General features: G+C 46.3%; 1 protein-coding gene across 1 annotated transcript in view; it reads right to left on the bottom strand.

Annotated features, from left to right (window-relative positions):
* Positions 1 to 14,187: 14,187 nt before the first annotated feature.
* The window catches only part of CCDC69 (coiled-coil domain containing 69), a 42,811-nt gene continuing 31,482 nt past the window's right edge, over positions 14,188 to 25,516 (bottom strand). The window contains exons 5-9 of the mRNA XM_003266672.2: positions 20,594 to 20,667; positions 19,154 to 19,255; positions 18,583 to 18,702; positions 17,499 to 17,596; positions 14,188 to 16,766 (exon numbers count right to left, since the gene is read on the bottom strand). Coding sequence (XP_003266720.2) covers positions 16,589 to 16,766; positions 17,499 to 17,596; positions 18,583 to 18,702; positions 19,154 to 19,255; positions 20,594 to 20,667 — 572 coding nt within the window. The 3' untranslated portion in view covers positions 14,188 to 16,588. The remainder of the gene's footprint in view (positions 16,767 to 17,498; positions 17,597 to 18,582; positions 18,703 to 19,153; positions 19,256 to 20,593; positions 20,668 to 25,516) is intronic.

The following is a 25,516-nucleotide window of genomic DNA, read 5'->3' as shown; positions in this document are numbered from 1 at the left end:
TCCCACCCCTCCATTATTGGCCTCTTTGGGATGCCTTGGATTAGAAGAGAAGACTGAGCCACGTCTCTGCTATTGAAACCAGCCTGCAGCAGCTATTCATTCACAGCATATATTTGTCTAGTGCCCACAAAGTGCCAGGTGCTGCGCTAAGTACTGGGGACAAAGCATGAGTAAAGCAGACCTGGTCCCAGCTTTTGGAGAGCTCAGAGCCTAGGAGCCCAGAGACAGACATTCATGACTCAATCACACAAATTCCATAAAATTACAAACCATGATAAGTGCTGGGGGACTGAGAGGAACAGGGAGCTCTGGGAGCGTACAACAGTTCACAGTCTAGACCCAGGACCTTGGGCTCAAGGGCACAACGGGGCCTTGGGCGGGTCCTGCATGAGCGTTATCTGGGACACGTGGATACTCTTTTTGTGGAATCTCTGCGCTGGGAAACCATCAGCTAGAACTTGGGTTCAAGGTGGTGGCCTGCCAAGCTCGCAGCACTTTCCTTGAGATTCGTAAGCCTGTGAGGCTGGAAGCTAAGCAATCACCTCTCAAAGCCCTTCCCCTCCTTTTCAGTGGACTTGGTCACTGAACAGAGAATGGTAAAGCCCTGGAAGGCCAGAACTCTAGGCGTCCGACACCCTCCTTGAACAGGCCAGGAAACTGGGGCCTAATGAGAAGAGGCTGTGCAAGGTCACACAGCAAGGGCAAAGCGATAACGAGAACCCAAGCTCCCCAGCATCCCATTCTCTGCTGCTTTCTACCCTACCTCCCTAGTTCCAAGAATGGTCATTGATTTTATAGAGGGAATACTGTTTCAACCAGAACCTGGGAGGGTTTCCACTGGCTACAAGCAATAGTTAGGACATAGACAAAATTCCGCAGGAGAGCAAGAATCTTACAGCTACATTTGGAGAGGTTTGCCCTGTGGTGGTTACTTAGGACACAAACACACATGAGGGAAAATACATCAGGTGACATGTTTGGATTGAATAGCATTCTTTCATTTTCTTGAAGGAAAATGTAGCTATTTGAGCCTTGAAATGCTAGTTCTTGCATTTTGCAGTGTTGTTTCCAGTAGCAAAAAGCTGAAACAATCTAAATTTCCTTTGGCAAAGGAATGGATAAACTGTGGTAAAGCTCAACCTTAGAGTACAATGCAGCATTTAAAAAATAATGAAGGCTGATACCAGGAGCTTGAGACCAGCCTGGGCAACAGCCTGGGCAACATAGTGAGACTCAGTTGCTACAAAAAAAGAAAAAAAAAATCCAGGCCTGGTGGCGTGCACTTATGGTCCCAATACTCAGGAAGCTGAAGTGGGAGGATTGCTTGAACCCAGGAGATTGAGGCTGCAGTGAGCTGGGATTGCACCACTGTACTCCAGCCTGGGTAGCATGGTGAAACCCTGTTCAAAAAGAAAAAAAAAGGCGGGTGGTAGGGGGGAAAAAAGGTAGGTCTGTATAGGGCACTAAAGAATATTGTTGAGTAAAAAAATGCAAATTTTAAAAAAACGTATATATAGTATAAAGCCATTTACAGAAAAAAGAACTCATGAAAATACTGTATTTTTCTATAGATACACATATAAGTACATAAATGCAGAAAAAGGTCTGAAAGGAAACACACCAAGGTGCTAACCTCTGAGGAAAGGTGGGGATGGCCATGTGTATTGGGAGGGGGCTGATGGGTTGGTCAAATGGAACTTAAACTTTATCTGTATCTTTTTGAGAGTGAATTTTATTTCTGTATTATTTAAGTGAGATTGTTTTCTAGAAATACCATACTTTAGCGCAAGTGCCAACAAACATTTTCTGTGACAATGTAGACAATAAATATTTTAGACTTGGTGGGCCACATAGTCTCTGCCCCAACTCTTCCATTCTGCTGTTGTAGTGCGAAAAGAGCCATAGATAGGACGTGCAGGAATGAGTGTGGCTGCGTTCCAATAAAACTTTATTTACACACATTGAAACCTGAATTTCATACAATTTTCACGTTACCAAATTTTAATTTTTTTTCAACTATTTAAAAATGTTAAAACCATTCTTAGCTCACAGGCTATGCGAAAGCAGACAACCAGCCAGATTCGGCCCACAGCTTTAAGGCCAGTTTAAGCCTCACCACCTTCCTAGCCCCACTCACCTATTTTGTCCTCTCATCTTCCTGTCCTTCAGCACCCCCATGACCTTCCTGTGACCTTCAATGGCCCCTCCAGCTGCCGCCCAGCCCTGTCTGTCTGCCCTTGGGGACCCTCTTCTCCTGGCTGCAGGACTGCTTTTTCCTGAGCAGGTCTTTAAATAGCTCCATTCGCCTTGGCAGGGGGAATCCAGAGAAAGGAATTTTGTTTGGAGTCCTGAAAAGCCAGGACTCAGGACTTTGATTTGCTTTTGAAATTAGGTCCCCTCCCCTCCCATGGACAGGGGTCCCTGGCCACTTCCCTGAGCATGCCCCAACCGTCTCTCTCCTGCATTCCCTGCTACCAACATTTGCATCTTGGCTCCTGGTTGCTCCGCCATGGACCCCAGAGTTCTCTGCTTCTTGGCCTGTTGCCTGCTCATCTAGGTCATTTCAGGTACGGGCATCTTCCATCTCAGCAAATCTTTTTACTCCCCTGCAGTGTCCTGAGGCCCCCGTCTCTTCATTTCCCAGGAGCACTCCAGGCTGGAGTGCAGTGGTGCCATCACGTTTCCCTGCAGCAGCAGAAGGAAGGGTGATGAGCACCGGAACCTGATGTCAGGAGGCTGAGTTCCCAGCTCAGCTCCTTTGCTCACTGTGCTGTTTTGGCCAAATCACCTCTCTGAGCTCAGCTTCTTCATCTATGCAATGACAAGGTTGAACTGTGTGCTCTTCCAGGTCTTTTCCAGACCTAATAGTCCCCACTGATCTGAAAGATCATTTTTAGTCTAGCAATCTGGGACTCATGGCATGGTTTGGAGAGCATGTAACTCTGGAATCTGATGGAACTAATTCTGGCTCTGCCACTAACTGGCAAGGTTTAATGAGACTGAGTCTCTAAGACTCAGTTTACTTACGAATATAATGGGAATAACAATAACCTCAAAATTACAGTGTGGTTTTAAAGTTAAATGGTGTATATAAATGCTTAGCCTACAGCCTAGTACATAAACACTCAATAAATAATAGCAACAATATTTTAATTTTAACTACCCTGAGTCTAGCCAGGCATGGTGGTGTGCACCTGTAGTCCTAGCTACTCAGGAGGTTGAGGCAGGAAGATCACTTGAGCCCAGAGGTTCAAGGCTGCAGTGAGCTATGGTTGTGCTACTGCACTCCAGCTTCGGTGACAGAGAGAGACCCTGTCGCTAAAAAAAAAACAAAAACAAAAAAACAAGCAAACAAGGGAAACAAAAAACAGAAAACACCCTGAGTTCCTCATACTAAGATTACATAATCCTACGATCCTAAGTGTTTACTCCTAGCTTCTTTGAATCTAAGCATCTATAATTTTGTTCACAAAGATCAACAGTATTAGGGCTTTATCGAGGGCAGGACCTGAAGAATTTATAGCCCAGAACTTGATAGCAGATAGATCCCCAGGAGAGGCTGAGGCCCCAGAGAGTTATCACCTCTTTCTCTCAGCTTCCAGACATTCTAGGAAGAGGTTGGGGCCATCATAATCTCTGCAAAAGCGTGGCTGTGCTCAGAACAGGATTTAGAGGGATGTTGTCATCCCAGATTTCCTCTTCCAGATACTGCTTGGCTGTCGGGTGCTCCTCAAGGAGCCTCATATGGAAGGAAAGGGGCAGGCACCTTCATGGTAAGAAAGTAGCAGTTTAGCAAAGGGCTGATGGTTGGGGTTGGTGGGTTTGTTGGAAGGAGAAGGAACTGGAGAATGGGGGCGCTGGGAGTGAGGTGAGCTCAGACAGATAGGTCATGAGCAGTGAGAAGGAGCCCTTAGAGCTCATGTAGTCCGAGGATTTAAAACTATGTTCTGAGGAATTCTGCTGCCCTATTGCCTGCCTTAGAGTAAGGGTGGGTGGTGATTGAGAAGCTGATGGGTGGGTCTCCAGCTCCCACCCTCTCCAATCAGAGTAAGCCTATTATTTCTTTTTTTAACATTGACCTTTCAATATTTCAAGGAATTGTTCTGTAATCTATAATCAACCTATCGATTGGTTCGTTTTTAAACTTGTAAACCTCAGGTTTAGTCTTATCTCTTTATTTTAAAGATGAGGGCTGGGTATGGTGGCTCATGCCTGTAATCCTAGTGCTTTGGGAGGCCAAGGCGGGAGGATCATTTGAGGCCAGGAGTTTGAGACCAGCCTAGACGAAAAAGCAAGACCCTGTCTCTATTTAAAAAAAAAAAAAAAAAAGGCCAGGCACAGTAGCTCACACCTGTAATCCCAACACTTTGGGAGGCCAAGGCAGGCAGATTGTCTGAGGCCAGAAGTTTGAGACCAGCCTGGCCAATGTGGTGAAACCCTGTCTCTATTAAAAATAAAAAACTTAGCTGGGCGAGGTGGCAGGTGCCTGTAATCCCAGCTACTCGGGAGGCTGAGGCAGGAGAAACACTTGAACCAGGGATGGGGAAGTTTCAGTGAGCTGAGATCTCACCATTGGCACTCTAGCCTAGGCGACAAGAGTGAAACTCCGTCTCAAAAAAAAAAAAAAAAAGAAGAACATGTATGTGATACTGTGTATAAGGCAGATTAGAGGCCAGGTGACAAATAGGGGGCTAACTTAATAGTCCAGATGTGATCTGACCAGGGCTTGCACAGATGGTGTTAGCAGTAATGATGGAGAGAAAAGGATGCCTCTGTGAACTATTAGGAAGGACAAGAAAGAGCCTCAGGACTTGGCACAAATTGTGCAACCTTCTCTGTATGCAGAGATGATTTGGGGCTGCGTGGCAGAGAGGCACATGGAACAGTATTGCTTCCTCCTCCATGAGGAAGAAAAATGAGATCAGTGGGTAAAATTTAAGGACAATTTTTCTTCCTCTTCCACAAGGAAGAAAAATGAGATCAGTAGGTTGATATCTAAAAGGGCTTCCTAGCAGTTGGACCCATTCTGCACTAAGGCCACAGGTGGGACTGCCACGGGCTCTGGCGTTAGGCTGGCCTGGGTTTGAGTCTGGGTCTCCTTCTTGGCACAGTACAAGAGAATTTGGAAAAGTTAGTCTCTGTAAGCCTCAGGTCCACAGAATACCTTCTTTGCAGTCATTAAGAGAGTGAAATAAGAAAATGTATTTTAAGGGGCTAGTACTGTTCCAGAAATACCGTAGGCTTTGCCAGTGATAGCTATTGGTACAGTTAAGTGCTGAGTTCCCTATCATTAGGCATATTTAACCTCATGTTGAATGACCTCTTTTGTAGCATATTCTAGAAGGTTTTGAAACCTTGGTACAAGCTTGGAAAAAACAATGTGTAAAATCCCTTCCAGGGCCCACCAGTAGTTCTCCTTCTAAGGAATTCATTCTAAGGAAGTGATCTGTTCAAAGGTGCGTACACAAGATGTTTATTCCAGAATTGTTTATTTCGGTTAAGAATATGAAATAACCAAACACTCAACAATGAAGAAATAAATCAAGATACATCCCTACCATAAAATACCATGCAGGTCATTTAAAATGTTGGTGCAGGGCCAGGCATGGTGGCTCATGCTTGTCATCCCAGCACTTTGGGAGGCTGAGGTGGGCGGATCACCTGAGGTCAGGAGTTTGAGACCAGCCTGACCAACATGGCGAAACCCCGTTTCTACTGAAAATACAAAAATTAGCTGGGTGCGGTAGTGCACACCTATAGTCCCAGCTACTTGGGAGATTGAGGCATGAGAATTGTTTGAACCTGAAAGGCAGGGGTTGCAGTGAGCAGAGATGGTGCCACTGCACTCCAGCCTGGGTGACAGAGCAAAACTCTGTCTCAAAAAAAAAAAAAACGTTGGTGTAGGCAGGGTGAGGTGGCTCACACCTGTAATCCCAGCACTTTGGAAGGCTGAGGTGGGCGGACCACTTGAGGTGAGGAGTTTGAGACCAGCCTGGTGAAATCCCATCTCTACAAAAAATACAAAAATTAGCTGGGTGTGGTGGCATGAGCTTGTAATTCCAGCTACTTGGGAGGCTGAGGCATAAGACTCACTTGAACAGGAGGCGGAGGTTGCAGTGAGCCAAGATCGTGCCACTGCACTCCAGCCTAGGCAACAGAGTGAGACTCTGTCTCAAAAATAAAATAAAATAAAATAAAATAAAATAAAATAAAATAAAATGTTGGTGCACATGTATTTCCTGACATAGAATGATAATCATAACATATTCCTAAGTGTAAATGCAGATTAACAATATGTCTTACATTTTTCCATTTTATTTTTTAACAAAATATTTAAAATATTTGCATTTAAAAGGCTTGGAAAAATATGCTTCAAAATATTAACAGTGGTTATCTCTAGATGGTAAGCTTCAGAGCAAATGTAATCCTTTGTCTTGGTTTGGCTGTATAATTTATTTTTTATTTATTTATTTTTTTTCTGAGATGGAGTCTTTCTCTGTCACTCAGGCTAGATCGTGCAGTAGCATGATCTCAGCTCACTGCAACCTCTGCCTCCTGGGTTCAAGTGATTCTCCTGCCTCAGCCTCCCAAGCAGCTGGGATTACAGGCATGAGCCAACATACCCGGCTAATTTTTGTATTTTTAGTAGAAACGGGGTTTAACCATGTTGGCCAGGCTAGTCTCAAACTCCTGACCTCATGATCCGCCCACCTTGGCCTCCCAAAGTGTTGGGATTACAGGTGTGAGCCACTGCGCCCGGCCGGCTGTATAATTTTTTCTCTGAGTAAGAATTATTTGTGGTAGTAATAAATGTAAAAGATGACAGAACTCTGAGGTTCCACTGAGGTGAGTGAAGGCTGGTGATCCCAGACCCATCCTGTCTTCTCTGCAGGTGAAATCCCGGAGCATGGCAGGACTCCAAAGGCTCAGAAAATGAGGGGCTCCGAAGCAGCTGGCCCCAGTGAGGTGAAGCTTTTAGGAGCCCCCCACCAGAGAAAACCCAAAGCAGACGGGAGCCCAAAGCCCATGCAGATGAAGACCCCCATGGAGGCTATAGCCTCTGCAACCCCAAGCCCCCCACGCCCCTCCATCCTGACCCAGGTGTTAGGGAAGGGCCGATTCCCAAAGATGGGGGACTCTGTGAGCCCCTGGAACAGCACTGCAGGGGGAAGGTGGTCCGCTGGAGGGTGCCTGTGTATCTGGAGGAGGAGGGCGAGGGACGCCTGAGGTATGGGGTGGAAGAACCCTGGTAAAATGTTAATGGGTCCAGGAGTGTGTCAGAGGATGTTGGGCAGCAGTTCACAAGCACAGTGATAACAGTTTACAGGGATTAAGATGGCTCAGGACTCACACTGGGTATCCTGTTATGTACAACCATAGGCACCTAAAAGAAACAGTAAGATGGGTCCATGAGCCCCATCAGATACATAGTGATTGAACAGAGTAGGGGACAAGCAACCTTCCCACAATCCTGGGCTGCTTAAATGGGGGTAGGGGGTGGGCCACAAATAGTGCCTCTAGGGAGAGAGGTGGCAGTAGAGAGGCAAGAGGCTGCCTGTCTGTCTGACCTATCTGTGGTGGATGGCAGGCTGGATACCACTCTTCCGCCAAGGACACCATACCATAATAGGGAGACCAAAAATGAAAGCAAAGTTGACCTCACCAGCATTTCCCTCTGCCAGTCCAGAAGGAAATTAGGCAGAGGCTGGGATAGAAAACTGGGTTCCAAAGATTCGCCTATCCTCTCTCACTTCAGCCTCTTAAGATGGGATCTCCTGGGACTCTGCCTCCTTTGTGGGTGGAGGTGCATGGAAAGCATTTGCAGGCTTGCACCAAGAGACATAAGGAAGGTGCCCAGGAGCACAAAGACGCCTGTGGCATTCATTCCTGAAGTGCAAACTAAAAGGGAAGGAGGGTTAGGCGAGCCAATCAGAAACTAGGGGTGGGGCCAATGCAAATCCTAACAGATCCATTGAGAAAGGGGGAAAGATTGGGTGGGTGGGTGATGAAAGTCGGTGATGGGAGGGAGGACTGTCAGTAGACCAATTGCTGCCCACTAGGAGTCTCGGGCCATCCCCATCGCCTGCCCGTCCTGCCCCTACCATCTGTCTTTCAGAATCAAGCACTTCAGCCAGTGCAGCCAGCTGCTGCTGGTGAACTCCTCTGGCGCGGACACCGGGGAATACAGCTGTTGGGCTCCGCACTGTCAGGACGGCACATGAGCTAAATGCCTGGCCTACCAGAGAAAGACTTTCATCTTCTTCACAGGTGCCCTGGAGTCAGGGTCTCCAAGAACCTGAGTCCAAGAAAGTCCTCCAAACATAACCTTCTTCGGGCTTTCTCTTTAGACTCACTTGTAAAATGAGGGGAATGTACTAGTCCTCCAAGATCCTTCATGGACATTCGAAGATTCTATGGCTAGTTCCATGGAGACCTGAGTAGTCACAGAGTCCAGCTTTGTCCAACAGAGGAAACACAGGACTCTTCATAGTCAGCAATGTCTCTTACTCAAATGCAACCCAAACAGTAATAATTATCCAATCTAGAGGTTATTGCTTTTGTTTTGTTTTTTTGAGACCGGGTCTTATGGTCTTGCCTAGGCTGGAGTGCAGTGGCATGATCACAGCTCACTGCAGCCTTGACCTCTCGGGCACAGGTGATTCTCCCACCTCAGCCTCCCAAGTAACTGGGACTACAGGTATATACCACTATACCTAGTTAATTTTTGTATTTTTTGTAGAGATGGGCTTTCACTATGTTGCCCAGGCTGGTCTCGAACTCCTGGACTCAAGCTATCTTCCTGCCTTGGCCTCCCAAAGTGCTAGGATTATAGGCATGAGCCACTGCGCCCAGCCCTATCTAGAGGTTCATGACCCCTATTACCAAGCATCACCTGGGAGCCTATTGAAAACACAGATTCCTGGGCCTCACTCCCATTAAGACTGTGTGGAGTCTGGGCACCTGCCATGTCAACAAACCCTACAGGTGATTCCAATCTTCAGACAGCTGTGGGAACCCATAATCGCACTTCTCAACTCTGGCTGCACATTAGGGTCACCTGTAGAACTTTAAAAGCACAGACACCAATCCCCTTTTCCCCAAGGTAAGTTCTAATTCACTCGGTCTGGGGGTCAGGAATTGGTCATTTTAAAAGCACCTCAAGTGATTCCAACTTCACCTAATACAGAAGCCACTAAACAGATGTGGCTATTTAAGTTAATTAGAGTTAAAGAAAGTTAGTTATTCAGTTCTCCAGCTGCACTAACTGTATTTCAAGGGCCCAGGAGCCACATATACTGAGTGGTTACATATTGGGCAACATAAATACAGAACATTTTCATCAACACATAAAGTTCCATTGGACAGCACCGCTCTGAAAAGCTGGTCCCCAGACCATTCCTGCTCGTTACATCACAGTGCACCCAAGAATCTGACCTGAGATTGTGGTGTTAGAAAGTACTTTGAAGGCCGGGCATGGTGGCTTATGCCTGTAATCTCAGCACTCTGGGAGGCCGAGGCAGGCGGATCACCCGAGGTCAAGATTTCCAGACCAGGCTGGTCAACATGGTGAAACCCCGTCTCTACTAAAAATACAAAATTAGCTAGGCGTGGTGGCGTACGCCTGTAATCCCAGCTGCTCGGGTGGCTGAGGCATAAGAATTGCTTGAACCTGGGAGGCAGAGTTTGCAGTGAGCCGAGATGGCACCACTGCACTCCAGCCTGGGTGACAGAGCAAGACTCTTTCTCAAAAAAATTAATTAAAAAGTCTCTTGATAGTTTGATGAATGTTTTTGTCCCATGGGCCTCATGCTCATAGCCAATATCTTATTTGCTTCTTATCAGTAATACGAAGTAGGCTGGGGTGGGATTATTCCTCCCAATTGACATTTAAGAACCAAGGTCCTACAGCTAGCAGGTGGTAGGATTGGGAATCAACCTTGACTTCAAGAAGTTCAGTATTTCCTGTAATCTTTTTTTCTTTTTCTTTTTTTTTTCTTTAAGACAGAGTCTCACTCTGTTGCCTAGGCTGGAGTGCAGTGGTGTGATCTCAGCTCGTCACAACCTCCACCTCCTGGGTTCAAGTGATTTTCCTGCTTCAGCCTCCCAAGTAGCTGGGACTACAGGCACGCACCACCACGCCTGGCTAATTTTTGTATCTTTAGTAGAGACCGGGTTTCACTATGTTGTCCAGGCTAGTCTCAAACTCCTGACCTCATGATCCGCCTGCTTTGGCCTCTGAAAACGCTAGGATTACAGGCATGAGCCACTGTGCCCGGCCATCCTATAACCTTTTTTGCATTTTTTACATTGAAGCGCCCTTAAAGATCAAGCAGTCTGAATCCTTGCATTGTGCATGATTGCATGTGCAGAGAGGGAAAGATTTCTTTAATACACACAGCAAGCTAATGACAGAGCTGGAACTAGGAGGCTTGTCTTCAGCATCCTCAGTCCAGGACCCCTTCCTTATGAGACAGGAAGGAGCATAGAGAATGGGGATGGGAAGAGCAAGTGAGGTTTCAGGTCCCCAAGAAAGATCTCATGCTCCTGGGTGGTGGTAGAGCCACCGGGAAGCAATAAATCTTTTTCCCCACATTCCCAGACCCTGAGGATCTCTTTGTCCCTACAGATAACTACTATGAGGTGGTACAGCTGCACACTCATCATCCAGCCTTGCTTCCCTTCCAAGTTACAAACCCCCTGGCCCAGATGACACTACACTGGGAGCTCCCCCTGAGGAGGTCCCAGTGGGAGACAGACATCTCCTTTGATGTGAAGAAGGGCTTCACTATCCACCAGGCCCAGGCTTCCTTGGCTGGCTCCCTCTTCTGCATGGCCAGCCTAGGCAGCATGAGACAAATCTCTACCAAGTATATGCTGGTCTATAGCAATTGCACATGGGTCTAGGGCTCTGGGTGGGCAGGGAAGGGGAGGATATGGGGAGATATACCTTTTTCAGGAACCTCTGGTTTCGGCTCTGTGGATTATGGAGCTCTAAACAACATCAGCTTTCGATGACTCTCCATGTAGTCAGCCATTTTGTCCAGCCAGCCGATCAGCCATGGAACCAGCTGGTACAAGGTCAGCCTTTCTATCCATTGACCTATTCACAATCAAGTCAAACTGTTCCATGCATGAATCCTCCATCAGTCAATCATTCCATCACCTACCCATACTCCATTAATTCATTTTACCCATTCATACATCTACACATCCTCTATTAATTCAGCCACCTCAACCATTCACCCTCTACCCATTTAGCCATTCTGCCCATTCATTCTATTCATCCATCTCTCCATCCCTCTACCATCAATTCAACAATTCTAACAATCAAGTCAACATGTTTGTCTCTAACTTCTCTACCCTCTTAACCATGGCAGACCCATCTTCCTCCCCCAAACCCACCAACCAAGCTTCAGCAACATCAGTATAACTAGGAGAAAACTTTAGTGTGACCTGCATGGTTCTGGGCGAGCCAGAGATTGCTGTGGACTTTAGCTAGGGATATTCAGGGCAGAAGGTAAGCAGCGGGTAATGGAGGCTGTGTGTATGTGTGTACATGGTGGTGGAGCGTTGGGGCAGGGAGGTGGGAGTGAAGGATTAGTTAGGACCAAGAGTAATCATGGTGGGATGGAGCTACTGCCTGACTGGGAATCTGATGAACCTGGATTCTGGTCCCAACTCTGATGCTGCTTCTCTGAGTGACCTGGGGCAAATCACTTCCCTTTTCTGGGCCCCAGTTTTCTCATCTGTCAAATAGTAACTTCTCAGATTACTGTGTAAGAATGCATAATTTGTTCCTTTCTTAATTTAACCAGAAATGAGCACTTGCCACATGCCAGACACTGGACTAGGTACTAAGGTTATGAGGATGAGTCTAAAAGAGATGGGTTCTGCTATCTGCAAGTTTATCATCTAAGCAGGGAGGAGAAGTGAAATATGGACAAAAGTGACGATGTAGACAATGCCAAATGATACGATGAGCATAAAACAGGGCAATGTGATAGGGTCTACCTAAGATATAGTGGTTAGGGAGTCATCTCCGAGGTGACATTCAAGCCGAGACCAGACTGGCCTCAGCCACACAAAGATGGGGCTGGAGCAAATGCTCAGGCTCTGTGGCTGGGTGTGTATGTGTAACAGGAGATGAACGTTAGCAACTGTTTCCTTGGCATCTGTTGTGAGATCAGACCTTCCCAAGCGGTGTTGGAAAGGTAGTGTTTTTTCTTCTCAAAGAACTTACTCCCATGAAGTTCAAACATCTGGAGAACAGCTGTGCTAAAAGTTATGTTACCAACATGGAGGACCTGAGGAATTTGTAAAAGGACATCCTGGAAGAGCTGGAATTTGATAGGAGCCTTGTGGAGGGGGAGGGGGGAAACCCAGACCTGTGGTACCAGGAGAAAGAATAAGGGCGAACATGTCACACTCACATGAGACCCAGAGACTCATCTGTCCCACCACTGCCACCTGTGGAGAATGCAGGGGAGCATGTGGGCCCAGGAACTCAAGTATCATTTTTGAGACTCCCAGGAGCCATCAATGACATCTGAGCAGTGAGCTGATCTTGTGTGGGTCCCAGGGAAAGCGTGGCTCAGAAAGACCCATGAGGGGCTATCACCCAGCTGGAGGCCGTTTAAGAAAAGTATAGGATAGGGAAACAAGGTGCTTTGCAAGCTGTGACTTGGTAAGATTACCACTATCAGTAGCCCTGAAAAGGAGGCGAGTGGAACCCAGTGAGGATGCCCTGTTGCCCCTGAACTTAAAATACTCTGGCTTCACCTCGCTCCAGTCATTTGTGTAGCCTGAGCTAGCACATAGCTACTTCTCGAGTTCATCTCTCCATTCCCTGCAGTGGCTGCAAAGATGTGATAAAGGTGAACTCCACAGAGGCCTTAGCAGTTGAAAGGGGTAAGGGATCATTCTCCAAACTTGTCAGAAGAGGAAACTGAGACCCAAGAAGGGGAAAGGAGCATACAGATGGTCGGGAGACACTGGCTTGGCTTTACCAGGATTTTCCCAACATGTTCTTTAGAAGGGTGGAATACCAGAAAGTTCCCTCCCACCCTACCTCACTTCCTCTTATAACCATTACCTGTCTTGGAGATTCAAAATACACAGGTACACGTAACAGACTCAGTGGTCGGAGTCTACCCAATTTCACTTTGCTTTTCTTAATGTTTCCGAAACACTTTTGGTAGTAAAATTATTCCCCTTCCTTTCCTTTGAGGAGGTAGCATCCCTACAGAAGCAGAGGGCCACAAAACCCACATTGGGAAGTACTTCCCTGGACTGAGTTACCTCTGGACACTCTTTGAGTAGGGGAGGGAACCCCAGCTTCTCTCTGCAGACTTGAGTTTAACGTTTTTCACAAAGAACCTGGCCTTTAAGGTGCTCTGACACCAAGCTGAAGTGTGACCTTGGGCAAGTCACTTCTCCTTTCCCCAAAGGGATAAATGGTGCCTCTTACCTGACCCTGGTGCGTGAGTCAGAGATGCACCTGGGGCAGCTGATGGACAGTCTGTTTTTATCCCCTACCATTGGGCTGACCACTCTACATCAGTGAACGGGCCCATGTGGTACACGGGGAGAGCCAGGTACAGCAGCAGGCAGAGGGCACCCTGTATGTGGAGGAGACCTGGGCCAGGGATGCTGGTGTCTACACCTGCTGGGCCACCAACCTTCAGAGCACTGGTTTGGCCACCACCCATGTCCACGTGACTCGAGGTTGTCGTGTCTCCTCTACCCCTTCCTAGCTCCCTCCCTGGCCACAGGCATCTGGATATGGAGCAATAGGCAGAAGCAGGGGTAGGCACCTGTGGGAACCTCAGTGTTTCTGATGCCAAAGAGGGGTCCTGCAGTGCAGAAGGTACCTTCTCATTCATTCCTCGCACTCTCTCACCCCATCCCTCTGTTTTCACCACTTATTTCAACCTCGGCCTCACTCCAAGCCTTGGTCTATTTTGAAGGCCATCCTTTAATCCAGCCTTCAACCTAGCCCCAGGCCCCACATCCACAATTAGGGCAAAGCAAGGGCCAGCGGGGCTCTGGTACTTGAGGAGGGTGCCCAGAACCATGAGTGGGCTACCGAGGCCCCAGATTTATTCTTCAGAGATCCCCACCACTGGCAGAAGTCCTTGTGAAGACCCACCTCCCCCCTCTCCCAGAAAAACACAGAAGCCACATAAATAAGGTGCCGCATGTTCTTTTTAGAGTTTCCATATATTGTCTGTCCCAGAGTGAGGAGAAGTTGATCTCCTTCCCACAACCACCACAGGCTGCATGAGGGAAGCCTCGCTCCCCACAACTTGCTCCTTCTCCAGCCCTGCCCCTCTCAATTAAAACAATGCTTTCTTTTTTCTTTTTTTTTTTTTGAGACGGAGTCTCACTCTGTCACCCCGGCTGGAGTGCAGTGGTGGGATCTTGGCTCACTGCAAGCTCCGCCTCCCGGGTTCATACCATTCTCCAGCCTCAGCCCCCAGAGTTGCTGGGACTACAGGCGCCCACCACCATACCAAGCTAATTTTTTGTATTTTTTTAGTAGAGACAGGGTTTCACCGTGTTAGCCAGGATGGTCTCAATCTCCCGACCTTGTGATCCACCCGCCTCGGCCTCCCAAAGTGCTGGGATTACAGGTGTGAGCCACCGCGCCCGGACTAAAACAATGCTTTCTAAAGCGCATTCTGCAGCCTGATGTGCCTGTGAGGTGAGAGGTGTGGGAGGGACAGAAGCTTTGCTCAAAAAGGTTTGAGAGAGGCTGGATACTTAGCTCCCTTCTTGTAAGTTTGCCACACACATTGGCATATTAAAGGTTCTGAGAAGTCATTCAGGTTGCTGATCTGTTTAGGTGTCCCCAAATAACCTGGCCACCAATCATGTCTACTCCTGGACATTAGTTCAACAAACTAGTGTATCGCAGCTGTGCTTTGCAAAAAGCTTCATGAAAAAGTCCACGTGTGATTCCCTCCAGGGCTTTCCTCGAGGCTCCCGGATGACCTGTCTGACCATGGCTGGAGAATCAGCACACCACTCCCCTAGCCTCACCTCTTCCCCCATTTGGCCGTGGAAATGAAGAAACACAGTCACCTCTGAACTTCTAAACCTAGAAACAGAAGGAGACTGTACACAGGGGAATACAGAAGGCAGTCTGGGATGATGTCACTATAGAATGACTGATGAAAAATGCAGATTGACTGTTCTGATGCTGGCTTAGGGCCTGGGGCTGAAGCTGGGGACCTTGAGCAAGGCCCTTTGACTCCTGTGATCTGTTTGCCGTGTTGCCAATGAGGAATAGGAACCTGCTTCAAGGATCTTATGAGGACCAGGCGAGGGAGGGGTATGGAAAGCCTTTGATGCAAATGCTGTAAGCAGAACAGGAGTTATAATTATAGTCTCCAGTAGACATGAAGCTTCCTGAGAAGGATCTGAAATCCACAGACTATCAGGACTGGACGGCCTGCTGAGGTTAGTTACTCTAGCCACCCCTTGTCACTGACGGGGAAGCTGAGCACCAGGTTGTAAAAGCCTGGGCCTGGGATCACGGGCAGTGGGAGGAGGAGTTAAGGCAGGGAGCAGGAGTGAAAAAGAAACTAAGTGGGTGAGGGCCAGGGAGAGGAAGATTAAGTCAGGGAGATTAAGTCACAGATCTGCTTTTCCAGAGCCTGAAGAGAAAAACAGAGCAAAGGATAAGACCTGGATGACAGATGAGATCTAGATTTGACTCTTGGGAACTGCTCCATGCCTCAGTTTCCTCATCTGTGCAGGGATGAGGTTCCAGCTCTGACAGATGAATGGACTCAGAACCACCAAGCTTGCCCCTGTGCCCAGGTGGCACCAAGACTGAAGGGCCAGGAAGGCTGAGGGGATGCGCCTTGCCTGGTAAAGGAAGAGGAGCTCTGGCTACTGTCCCTTGGTGGACCTGACTCTGGCCCAGGAATGGTGCTCAGCTGGGGAGGCTGCCTGGCCCTGTCAGCCCCAAGGGCCTTCAGAGACCCCCTCCCCGTCACTCACCTTCCTCACTCTGATTTGCAGGGTTTGTCCACACTGCCCCCAACCCCTACTCTGGCCTTCAGACAATCCTAGAATGGGACACTGCAGTGACATAAGAGTCCTTTTAACAGTCCCACCACCATTTTAATGCAGGGGTAAACTGAGGCTCTGAGCAGGCCAGGGTGGAGTGGGAACACCTAGAGGAAGTTGACAAGTCAGCGAGTTGGCAGCAGAGCTGACAAGCTGAGACCAGGGGCTGTCTCCTTTATGTCAAACGGCCAACATGACACAGGCTGCCCCTGGGAAAGCCTCGGAACTTCTCGGATTGGGACAGAGTTCTGGGGGAGGGAGGAAATGTCTCCTCTTGCTTATTCCCTCGGCCAACTCAAGGGAAGACGCTTCTCGGGGTCTCCAAAACCCTGTGAGTGATTCCATGTAACCCAAGGCCCCAGGGCTCACTGGGCACACACCCAGGCTCCCCATCTCGCTCCCACCCTCGTTCCTTCCTGGAAAAGAACTGAGAGGCTCCTGCTGTCTTCTCCAGAAAAACCCTGGAAGGAGCTGTGACTTCAGGCGTTGTGATGGGCCCAGGCCCTGCACCCTATGTGGCGAGGAAGGAGACCTCAGTGGGAGTGACAGGGGCCAGGGGGAAGGCAGGCGAGGCATTGGCCCCAAGGACCCGGTACAACAGCTCCTCCTTCTCCTGCTGGAGCTGTCGCCGCAGCTGCACCTCCTTCTCCAGGGCCTCACGCGTGAGAAGCAGGTCTTCTGAGAGCTGCCTGTGGATGCACACAGAGCCCAGGGTTGCCTACTGGGAGCAGCTGCCACAGAGACCAACCCATTCCCCCAGGAAGCCTTCCTTAGATGGACCAGCAGCCTGCTGCAGGGTCCCCACTGCCCTCCTTGTTGGCCTGTATACAAGAGGCAATTCAATGTGTTGACCAAGGAGCGGGGGCCTCACAGACAGGCAGGCGGTTCTGAGCTGCTCCAAATCTCTGCTCTACCACTTAGCTATATAATCTTGAATAAGTTATTCATTCTTCTTAAATTTCAATCTCCTCATTTGTAAAACGGGAAGAAGAAGAAGAATAGGACCCAGCTCTTACAGTAATTATGAGGATTAGATGAGAAAATATGTACAGTATTCAATAAATTATGTTTGACACATGATACTAGCTCTTATTTACTAAGCCCTAAGAACTGATTCATTCCACTTAGACCTGGTGCACTATAAATTTCCTGTTTCCTCTTCCCTATATTGGGCTTTCCCACGGAGTACACTCAGCCAGGACAGAGACAAACAGATGCTAATCAAGGCATTGGGACTTTGGTTTCCGAGCAGAGCTGCCCCCTTGGGTTTCTTGACTCCCAGGGAAAGAGGAGCCACATTCCCTAAATAGGCCCTGGGCCCACCTGTCAGTCCATTCTTCAGGCCCATCTAAGACTCTCCCAGCTGGAAATTTTGGCAAAAAGGGTGGGGATGGGAGGAAAGGAGGCAGGAAGGCAGCTACCTTGACAGGACCACGTGGTTGTGGCTTCGGACATGGAGGTCCTCATTCTCCTGTTGCAGGCTCGTGATTTTTTCCTCCAATATCAGATTTTTCTCTTTCTATAACAATGAGAATGAGCTCAGAACGCTGCCAAACTCACGCTGCACGATGTGTGCTGTCACCTTCCTCTTATCTGTGGTCACCGAAAGCACTGATTCATTCTAGACTAGATGTTACATTTCATGGAGCAATAAGGTAACTTAGAAAAAAATAAAACTAGAAAGTTAACAAAGGGCTGCTGGCTTTTTGCCACAGGAGAATGGTAAAAAAAAAAATTACAGGCCCTATCATCTCATATCACCATGAGTTCATGGAAGAAAGAATGTGTTTTGTTCTCCAAAAGTCAGAAGGATATGATCTATGTAAATAAAATTAAGTTTGTCTGTTATGTGTTTCCCCAAAAATGAGCGAACCAAATCTACAGGGAATGTTTGAGATGATCTGATTAAAATAAAGCCGTGTGGGTGATTCCATGTCACATGACTCAAGCCCCCAGGGCTCCCTGGGCACACACCCTGGCTCCCCATCTCCGTCCCATCCTCTTTCCTTCCTGAGAAAAGAACGGATGGTGACATGAGGTGGTAGTGCCTGTAAGACTTTTTTTTTTTAAACATTCTCCTGTGGCAAAATTAAAAGTCAGCAGCTTTTTGTTAACTCCTTAGTTTTATTTTTTTAATTATAAATTGTATGGCACACAGGAGGCCAAGGAGACTTCTTCCACAGCAACATAATCTCTGCTTAGATTCAACCCTAGGGTTTCTGAGGCTTCTGTCCTCCCGTGTTCTCAATGCTACCTGCCCTAGTGTCACCCAAGCTACAGCAACGTCAGTGGCCTCGAAAGGCACAGGACTCGATGATAAGGAGCCACTGCTTGACCCAGCCTGGCCACAGACCATGCTCAGTGGTCAGCACAGGTGGCAGGTCAAAGCTGAGTGAACTAGGCTGGGACCTCCTCAAACCGCCTCCCCTCTGCATGCTTTACAATGGAAACACCAAGAAAGCAGGAGCCTAATGCTGCATCCCCTAGCCACTCCCAGCCACAGACCACTGTTTCCATGAGGATCAGCCGCTTGTCCAGCTCATGAATACGTTCATTCTTCATCTCGATGACAAAGTGTAAGCTCTCCAGCTCCTGCTCCCAGAACTGGCTGGGGCTTCCATAATCCTAGACAGGGACAGAGTGACCTCATTAGGCCAGTAGGCTACCTCCCTCCTCTCCATTCTGCCAGAAACTCATAGTTGGACTTTCACAAGTCACCCGCCTTCCTCTCTCAGCCCATGTTAAGTGCTTAATATGCTTTATCTCCCCGTATCCGAATAACATCTTTTGAGACATGTACTAGCACCACAGATGAGGAGACTGTGGCTCAGATAGGTTGAGTCACTTGTGCTAAGTGGCAGGTTTGCTATGTGCACCTAGTTCTCTCTGAATCCAGAATGTGAGCACTTTACTATTCCAGATGCTGCTCTCTGGGCCTTTTATTTCCAGGCCCTTGTGTAGGTAAGAGTGTCAGGTCTGAGTCTTGTCCTTGAAGAAGGACTGGTCTTTCCTGTTTCCTGGCCCTGACCTCCCTGGAGATTCAAGGAGGAAAAGCCCCCAGGGTGCTGCCACCTACCTGGATATGTTTCTTATAGTTTCGGCTCAGAATGGACTCCTCCACCCTCTTCATTTTGGCCTGGAAAGCCTCCAGCTGTGAGGTCAGTCTGTCTATGTTCTCCTGGAGCAGGGAGTGGGGCGGAGACAATCAAAGCCTGCCTCATAAAGGCTATAGGTGAACTTTGCCACATTCCAGAGGGAGAACAGTTTTGGGTTCTTCAATCTGTCTTTGGGCTACCTACATGACAATGCAAGATCAACATACTTCGATCACTGCTTGAGATCTATCAGCCCTTTCAGTGCAAAATTGCATGCCGGAAAGAGAAAGAAAGAAGAGAAAAGAAAAGAAGAGGGGAGGGGAGGGGGAGGCAGGGGGAGAGGGAGAAGGAATGGGAAAGGGCGAAGGAGGGGGAGGGGAGGGGGAGAGAAAGAGGAGGGGGAGGGAGAGGGAGAGGGAGAGGGAGAGGGAGAGGGAGAAGGAGTGGGAGAAGGAGAAGGAGAGGCAGAAGGAGAAAGAGAGGGAGAAGGAGACGAAGGAGAGGGAGAAGGAGAGGAGAGGAAAGGAACATACCAACCCCACCTCTTGCTTTAATGCCTTTAATGGCTCCCCATACTGTAGGGGACAGTGTCCTGCTATAAAAGATCATTGTTAGCCTGGCATTCAAAACCCATCAAAACTAGGCTCAATGAATTTTTCCAAGCTTGCCTCTCACTGCTCCTTCTATACATCCTCTCCTCCAGCCAAACATCACAATACTCCCCCAGCTGCAGGGTAAATTCTTATCTCCAAACTGTTTTACTGCCAAGAACTTCCTCTACTTGAACCGTGATCATTACCGTTAGGATAGGGCACAACCACTTAAGGTGGCTCACTGGCTCCCACTCTGGCCCTTGCTCACTTTCTTAGCCTTAGTCCCCTCTCCCACTGAAACTCATACCCCAGGCATCCTGGACATCTTTCAGTTCCTCAGGTATTCCATATTTTTCCTTCTTCCTCCATGTCTTTGAACACATTGCTTTTTTTCTGCCTGAGGCACCCTTCCTACCCTTCTTTACCAAAGAATTCCAACCCATCCTTCAGACTCCAGCTTAGATCTCACTCCCTCTAGGAAATCTTTCCTGCACAGCCACATTGAGTCAGATGCTTCCCTGCATCCTTCCACAGGTCCCTGTGCATCCACCCATGAATCTAATCACACTGTGGCACTTGGCCCATGCCTCTCCAAGATCTCCCCAGTAGTCCCTGGAAAAATAGGCCCAACTCAATTTCACACTCAGTCCTCTTGAGCTAATAGCCTGGTTACCACATCCAGGGGCCTGGATACACAGAAGACAATCACCTTAGCCCGTCACTCCTAGGCACATGTAATCAGTTTTGGCTGCCTTGGGGCTCCACGCTGCTTTTCCACTGGTCCTCGCCTACCCTCATCCGAGACCGACACGACCCAGCCCCTCTCACCTGCTGGATAGCACTGGCCTCCTGGAAAGACTGGGTAAGCGCTTCTTTCTCCTGTTCATATGAGGCCCGGAGGACTGTAGGGAAAGGAGAACTCCATAAGCTCAGACACTTCTCCCCAAAGCTTTCTGGCAGGCCCCTTGACGGCCAGGAAGGTTCAGATGATTAACTGGGGCCCATAGAGGCCAGGAGTCTAGGAACGGTCTTATTCATCCTTCTGTCTCCTAGGCTTGCTTGGGGGCTGTGCCAGAAATGTACTAGGTATTTAATAAAACCTCATGGAAATTGAAATAAACTATAGCCTGGGAGGAACACTACCAGATTGCGGGTGCCATCCACACCTCACTAAGGCTAAGATCCAAAGATCTTGCAGCAAGCATGTTCACCTAAGACCACTTCGGGCCATGGAAAATGCATAGGACGATGCTTTGTAAACTGGATTAGCCAAATCACAAAATCATTAAATCCTTAGTCGTCAAACTAAAGCACAAAACTGCAGTAAGTACATTGGATTTGTGGCTAGGAAATCCACCTGGTCCTGGCTCTGCCTTTCCAAAATGGAGAGACCTTGAGAAGATCACATCAGACATCTAAAAGTCCTGTTACCTCAACTGTGAAATGGGATCAATAAACTGGGTCTGATTGTCTCAAAGGGGTCATTTGAGGATCACATGAGAAGGACGTGCAAGGGCTTTACAGACAGGGCGGTGCTGTACACAGCTGAAATTATCGTCATTCCCCAAATCAATACAGTTGTATGTATCATCCCATCTCCTTCATAAAGTTCCTTTTGGAAAATTCCAACCTTGTCTCAGTTGAAAAAAGACAATAGGCAACTGACAATCAATGGGCAGAATGGGAAATAGAACAGAGGAGACAGGAAAGTTTAATACAGCCAAAGAGCCAGGTATCTGGCAGTGATGAAAAAAATAATGTTCAAGGCCGGGTGCAGTGGCTCATGCCTGTTATCCCAGCACTTTGGGAGGCTGAGGTGGAAGGCTTACTTGAGGCCAGGAGTTTGAGACCAGCCTGGCCGACATGGCAAAACTCTGTCTCTACTAAAAATACAAAAATTAGCTCGGCATGGTGGCGCAAGCCTGTAGTCCCAGCTACTCAGGACGCTGAGGCAGGAGAATGGTTTCAACCCGGGAGGCAGAAGTTGCAGTGAGCTGAGATCATGCCACTGCACTCCAGCCTGGGCAACAGAGACTCTCTCTCCAAAAAAAAAAAAAAAAAGAAAAAATAATGTTCAGTAATATAACTGTGATAGAGTAGTAAAAAATTGATAAGAATTTATCAATATATAATATTTCTCAATATATAATATCAATTTATCATATAAAAATTACAGCCTTAACTTTTTAAAATTATTGGCCTAATTTGTTAATTTGCCTATCAAGACGGGTTCTGGTTTCAGGTAAGATGAAGGAAGCACACTCCATCCAGTTTTTCCTACTGAACGTAGCTATAAAACCTGGACAGAATGAATTCTGCAGTTTTTTGCAGTCTGAAAAGTAAATGGTAGCAGCAGACTGAGCAAGAAGACCAGAATTTGAAGTACCACTGACCCAACAGATTTAAACAAACCCAGAATCTCATGTATTTAGATATTTAAAATGTCCAGGATACAACCCCAAATTTCTCAGCATATAATACAAAATTACTCAGCCTAAAAAGAAGCAGAAAAAAAAACTCCCTTGAGAAAAGATATTCAACAGATGCCTAAACTGAGATCCTATAGATGTAGGAATTAGTAACAGAGTTTTTATGGTAATCAGTATAAAAAGACTCCAATAAGTATGGGTATTCTGCCACTGACAGCAAGAAGGAAAAAGAGAAAAGGAAAGTAAGAGTGAATATACTTTTAGGAATAATAGAAAAATAGAAAGTCTTAGCAATAAATAGAGTTAATAAGAAGAACCAAAAGGAAATTTTAGAACTAAAAAGTATAATAAGTGAAATAAAAACTTGCTAGGTGAAATCAATAGCAGAATGGAGATGAGATGATAAGAAAGAGCCAGTGAACTTCAAGATAGATCAATAGAAATTATCTGATCTGGACAATAGAGGAGAAAAAAAGATTAGAAAAAAAAATGAACGGAGCTTCAGAGACCTGTAAGATAATGCCCAAATAGATAACATTTCTATCATCACAGTGAAAGAATTAGAGGAAAAAGGGTGCAGTGCAAAAAAAAAAAAATTTGAAGAAAGAATGACTGAATATTCCACAAACTTGCCAAAACATAAACCTACAGATTAAATAAGATCACTGAACTCCAAAGTAAGCCCAAAGAAATCCGCACCCAGACAACATCATTTCCAAAAGCTAATGACACAGAAAAGGTGTGGAATGGAACCAGATAAAAATGGTACACTACGTATAGGCAACAAGAGCTTGAATAACTGTGTGTTTCTCATCAGAAACCTCAGGGACCAGCAGAAAAAAATTTAAAAACTGCTGGAAAATGTTGACGTTCATAATACTGGGTTGAGGTCTACCATTTTAGGATGTGTTTTCTGTTTGTTCTCGCTGATCTTTATGCTCTGTTTTCCCTTTCCTGCTTTCTTTTGGAGTACAAAACCAAAACAAAAAGCCCAGAATCCCATATGTAGTGAAAATATCCTTCAGGAAAGAAGATTAAATTGAGACATTCTCAGATGAAGGACACTTAGAATTCATCACCAGCAAACGTGCTCTAAAAGAATTACTAAAGGAAATTCTTCAAATGAAACCAGAGGGAAACTTGAAACTTGAAACTTCAAGAATGTAGGAAGAATAACAGAACTGGTAAAGACCTAAGTAAATACAATAGACTGTTCTTCCCTTGAGCTCTTTAAAATATGATTGATGATTAAATGCAAAAATTATAACCTTGTCTGATGGGGCATTAGATGTATGTAGATGTAATACATGAGATAAATGTAACAAAAATGGGGGAGAACAGAGGAACCTACATGATGGTAAGCTTTCTGCATTCCATCAGATGTGGTAAAATAGCAATTCTAGGCTGGGCATGGTGGCTCACACTTGTAATGCCCGCACTTTGGGAGGCCAAGGTGGGTGGATCATCTGAGGTCAGGAGTTCCAGACCAGACTGGCCAACATGGTGAAACCCGGTCTGTACTAAAAATACAAAAATTAGCTGGGCCTGGTGGTGGGTGCCTGTAATTTCAGATACTTGGGAGGCTGAGGTAGGAGAATCGCTTGAACCCAGGAGGCAGAGTTTGCAATGAGTCCAGCACATGCCATTGCACTCCAGCCTGGGTGACAGAGCAAGACTCTGTCTCAAAAAAAAAAAAAAAAAAAGCAACTCTAAGTAGATTGTTAAGTATATTGTAATTCTTAGAGTAACCATTAAAAAAAATACAAAGATACAGTAAGAAAGACAATAAATAAGTTAAAATGGAATACTAAAAAATGTTCAAATACTCCAAAAAAAAGCAGGAAAGGGAAAACAGGATAAAGATCAACGAGAACAAACAGAAAACACATCCTAAAATGGTAGACCTCAACCCAACATTATGAACATCAACATTATCGATAAAAACAGTAAATTAAATGGCTTAAACATACCAAATAAAACACAGAGTATGTCAGAATGGGTTTTTAAAAACCCACCTGATGGGATCATTCATACCCCAAACCTCAGCATCATGTACTATACCTGTGTAACAAACCTGCATGTGTGTCCTGAATCTAAAATTAAAGTTGAAATAAAAAAAAAAACCACCCACCAACTAACTATGTGCTATTTACAAGAAACCCACTTTAAATAGATGTTATAGGTAGGTAATAAGTAAAAGGGTGGAAAAAGAAACACTAATCAAAAGAAAGTCATAGTAGCTATGATTTGCAGATAAAGAACTGAAAGGAGACATAGACGAATATACATTATAATTGGAGACTTCAACACTCCTCAGCATTCCACATAAAACAGCGAGAAAATCAGCAAGAATATAGAACTGAATACTACCATCAACCAAACTTTATCTAATTGATTTATTTCTAAAATACTCAACCCAACGATAGCAGAATACACATTCCTTTCAAGTATACATGAAACAAGATAGACCATACCCTGAGTCATAAAACAAACCTTAACAAACTATAAAAGCAGCAAAATACAAACTATGTTCTCTGACTGTAATGCAATCAAACTGGAAATCAAATAACAGAAAGAGAACCAGAAAATCTCCCAACACTTGGAAATACACTTCCACATATTCAATGCCAGAGAGGAAGTCTCAAGGAAAATAAGACTGAAAATATTTTGAACTCAACAAAATGAAAATAAAACCATCAATTTGTAGGACGCAGGTAAAGAAGAGTTTAGGAGAAAATTTATAGCTTTAAATGTTTATATTAGAAAAGGAGAAATGTCTCAAATCAATATTCTAAGCTGAAGAAATCAGGAAAAGGGATCAGGCCCAGTGACTCACACCTGTAATCCCAGCACTTTGAGAGGCTGAGTCAGGAGGATTGCTGAGACCAGAAATTTGAGACCAGCCTGGGTAACAGAGAGAGACCTGCCTCTAATAAAAATTTAAAAATTAGCTGGCTAGGTGTGGTGGGGTACCTATAGTCTCAGCTACTCAGGAGGCTGTGGTGGGAAGACTGCTTGAGTCCAGGAGTTTGAGGCTGCCCTGAGCTATGATCATGACACTGTACTCCAGCCTAGGAGACAGAGCAAAACCCTGTCTCAGGAAAAAAAAAAGAAGAAGAATGAAAATAAATAAAAATAAAAAAAAAAGAAAAGCTAACCAAATATAAAGCAAGCACACAGAAGGAAGGAAATAAAAATAACAGAAACCAGTGAGATGGAAAATGGTAAAATAAGGGGAGTGGGGTGGGGAAATCAATGAAACCAAATGCTGGTTCTTTGAAATAATTAATAAAATTGATAACCTCAAGCAAGACTGACAAAG

This window comes from Nomascus leucogenys, chromosome 2, assembly GCF_006542625.1.
Source record: "Nomascus leucogenys isolate Asia chromosome 2, Asia_NLE_v1, whole genome shotgun sequence".
NCBI classification, from domain to species: Eukaryota; Metazoa; Chordata; class Mammalia; order Primates; family Hylobatidae; genus Nomascus; species Nomascus leucogenys.
Note: the sequence above shows the minus strand (reverse complement) of the source record. Positions and strands in the feature narration are given on the sequence as shown.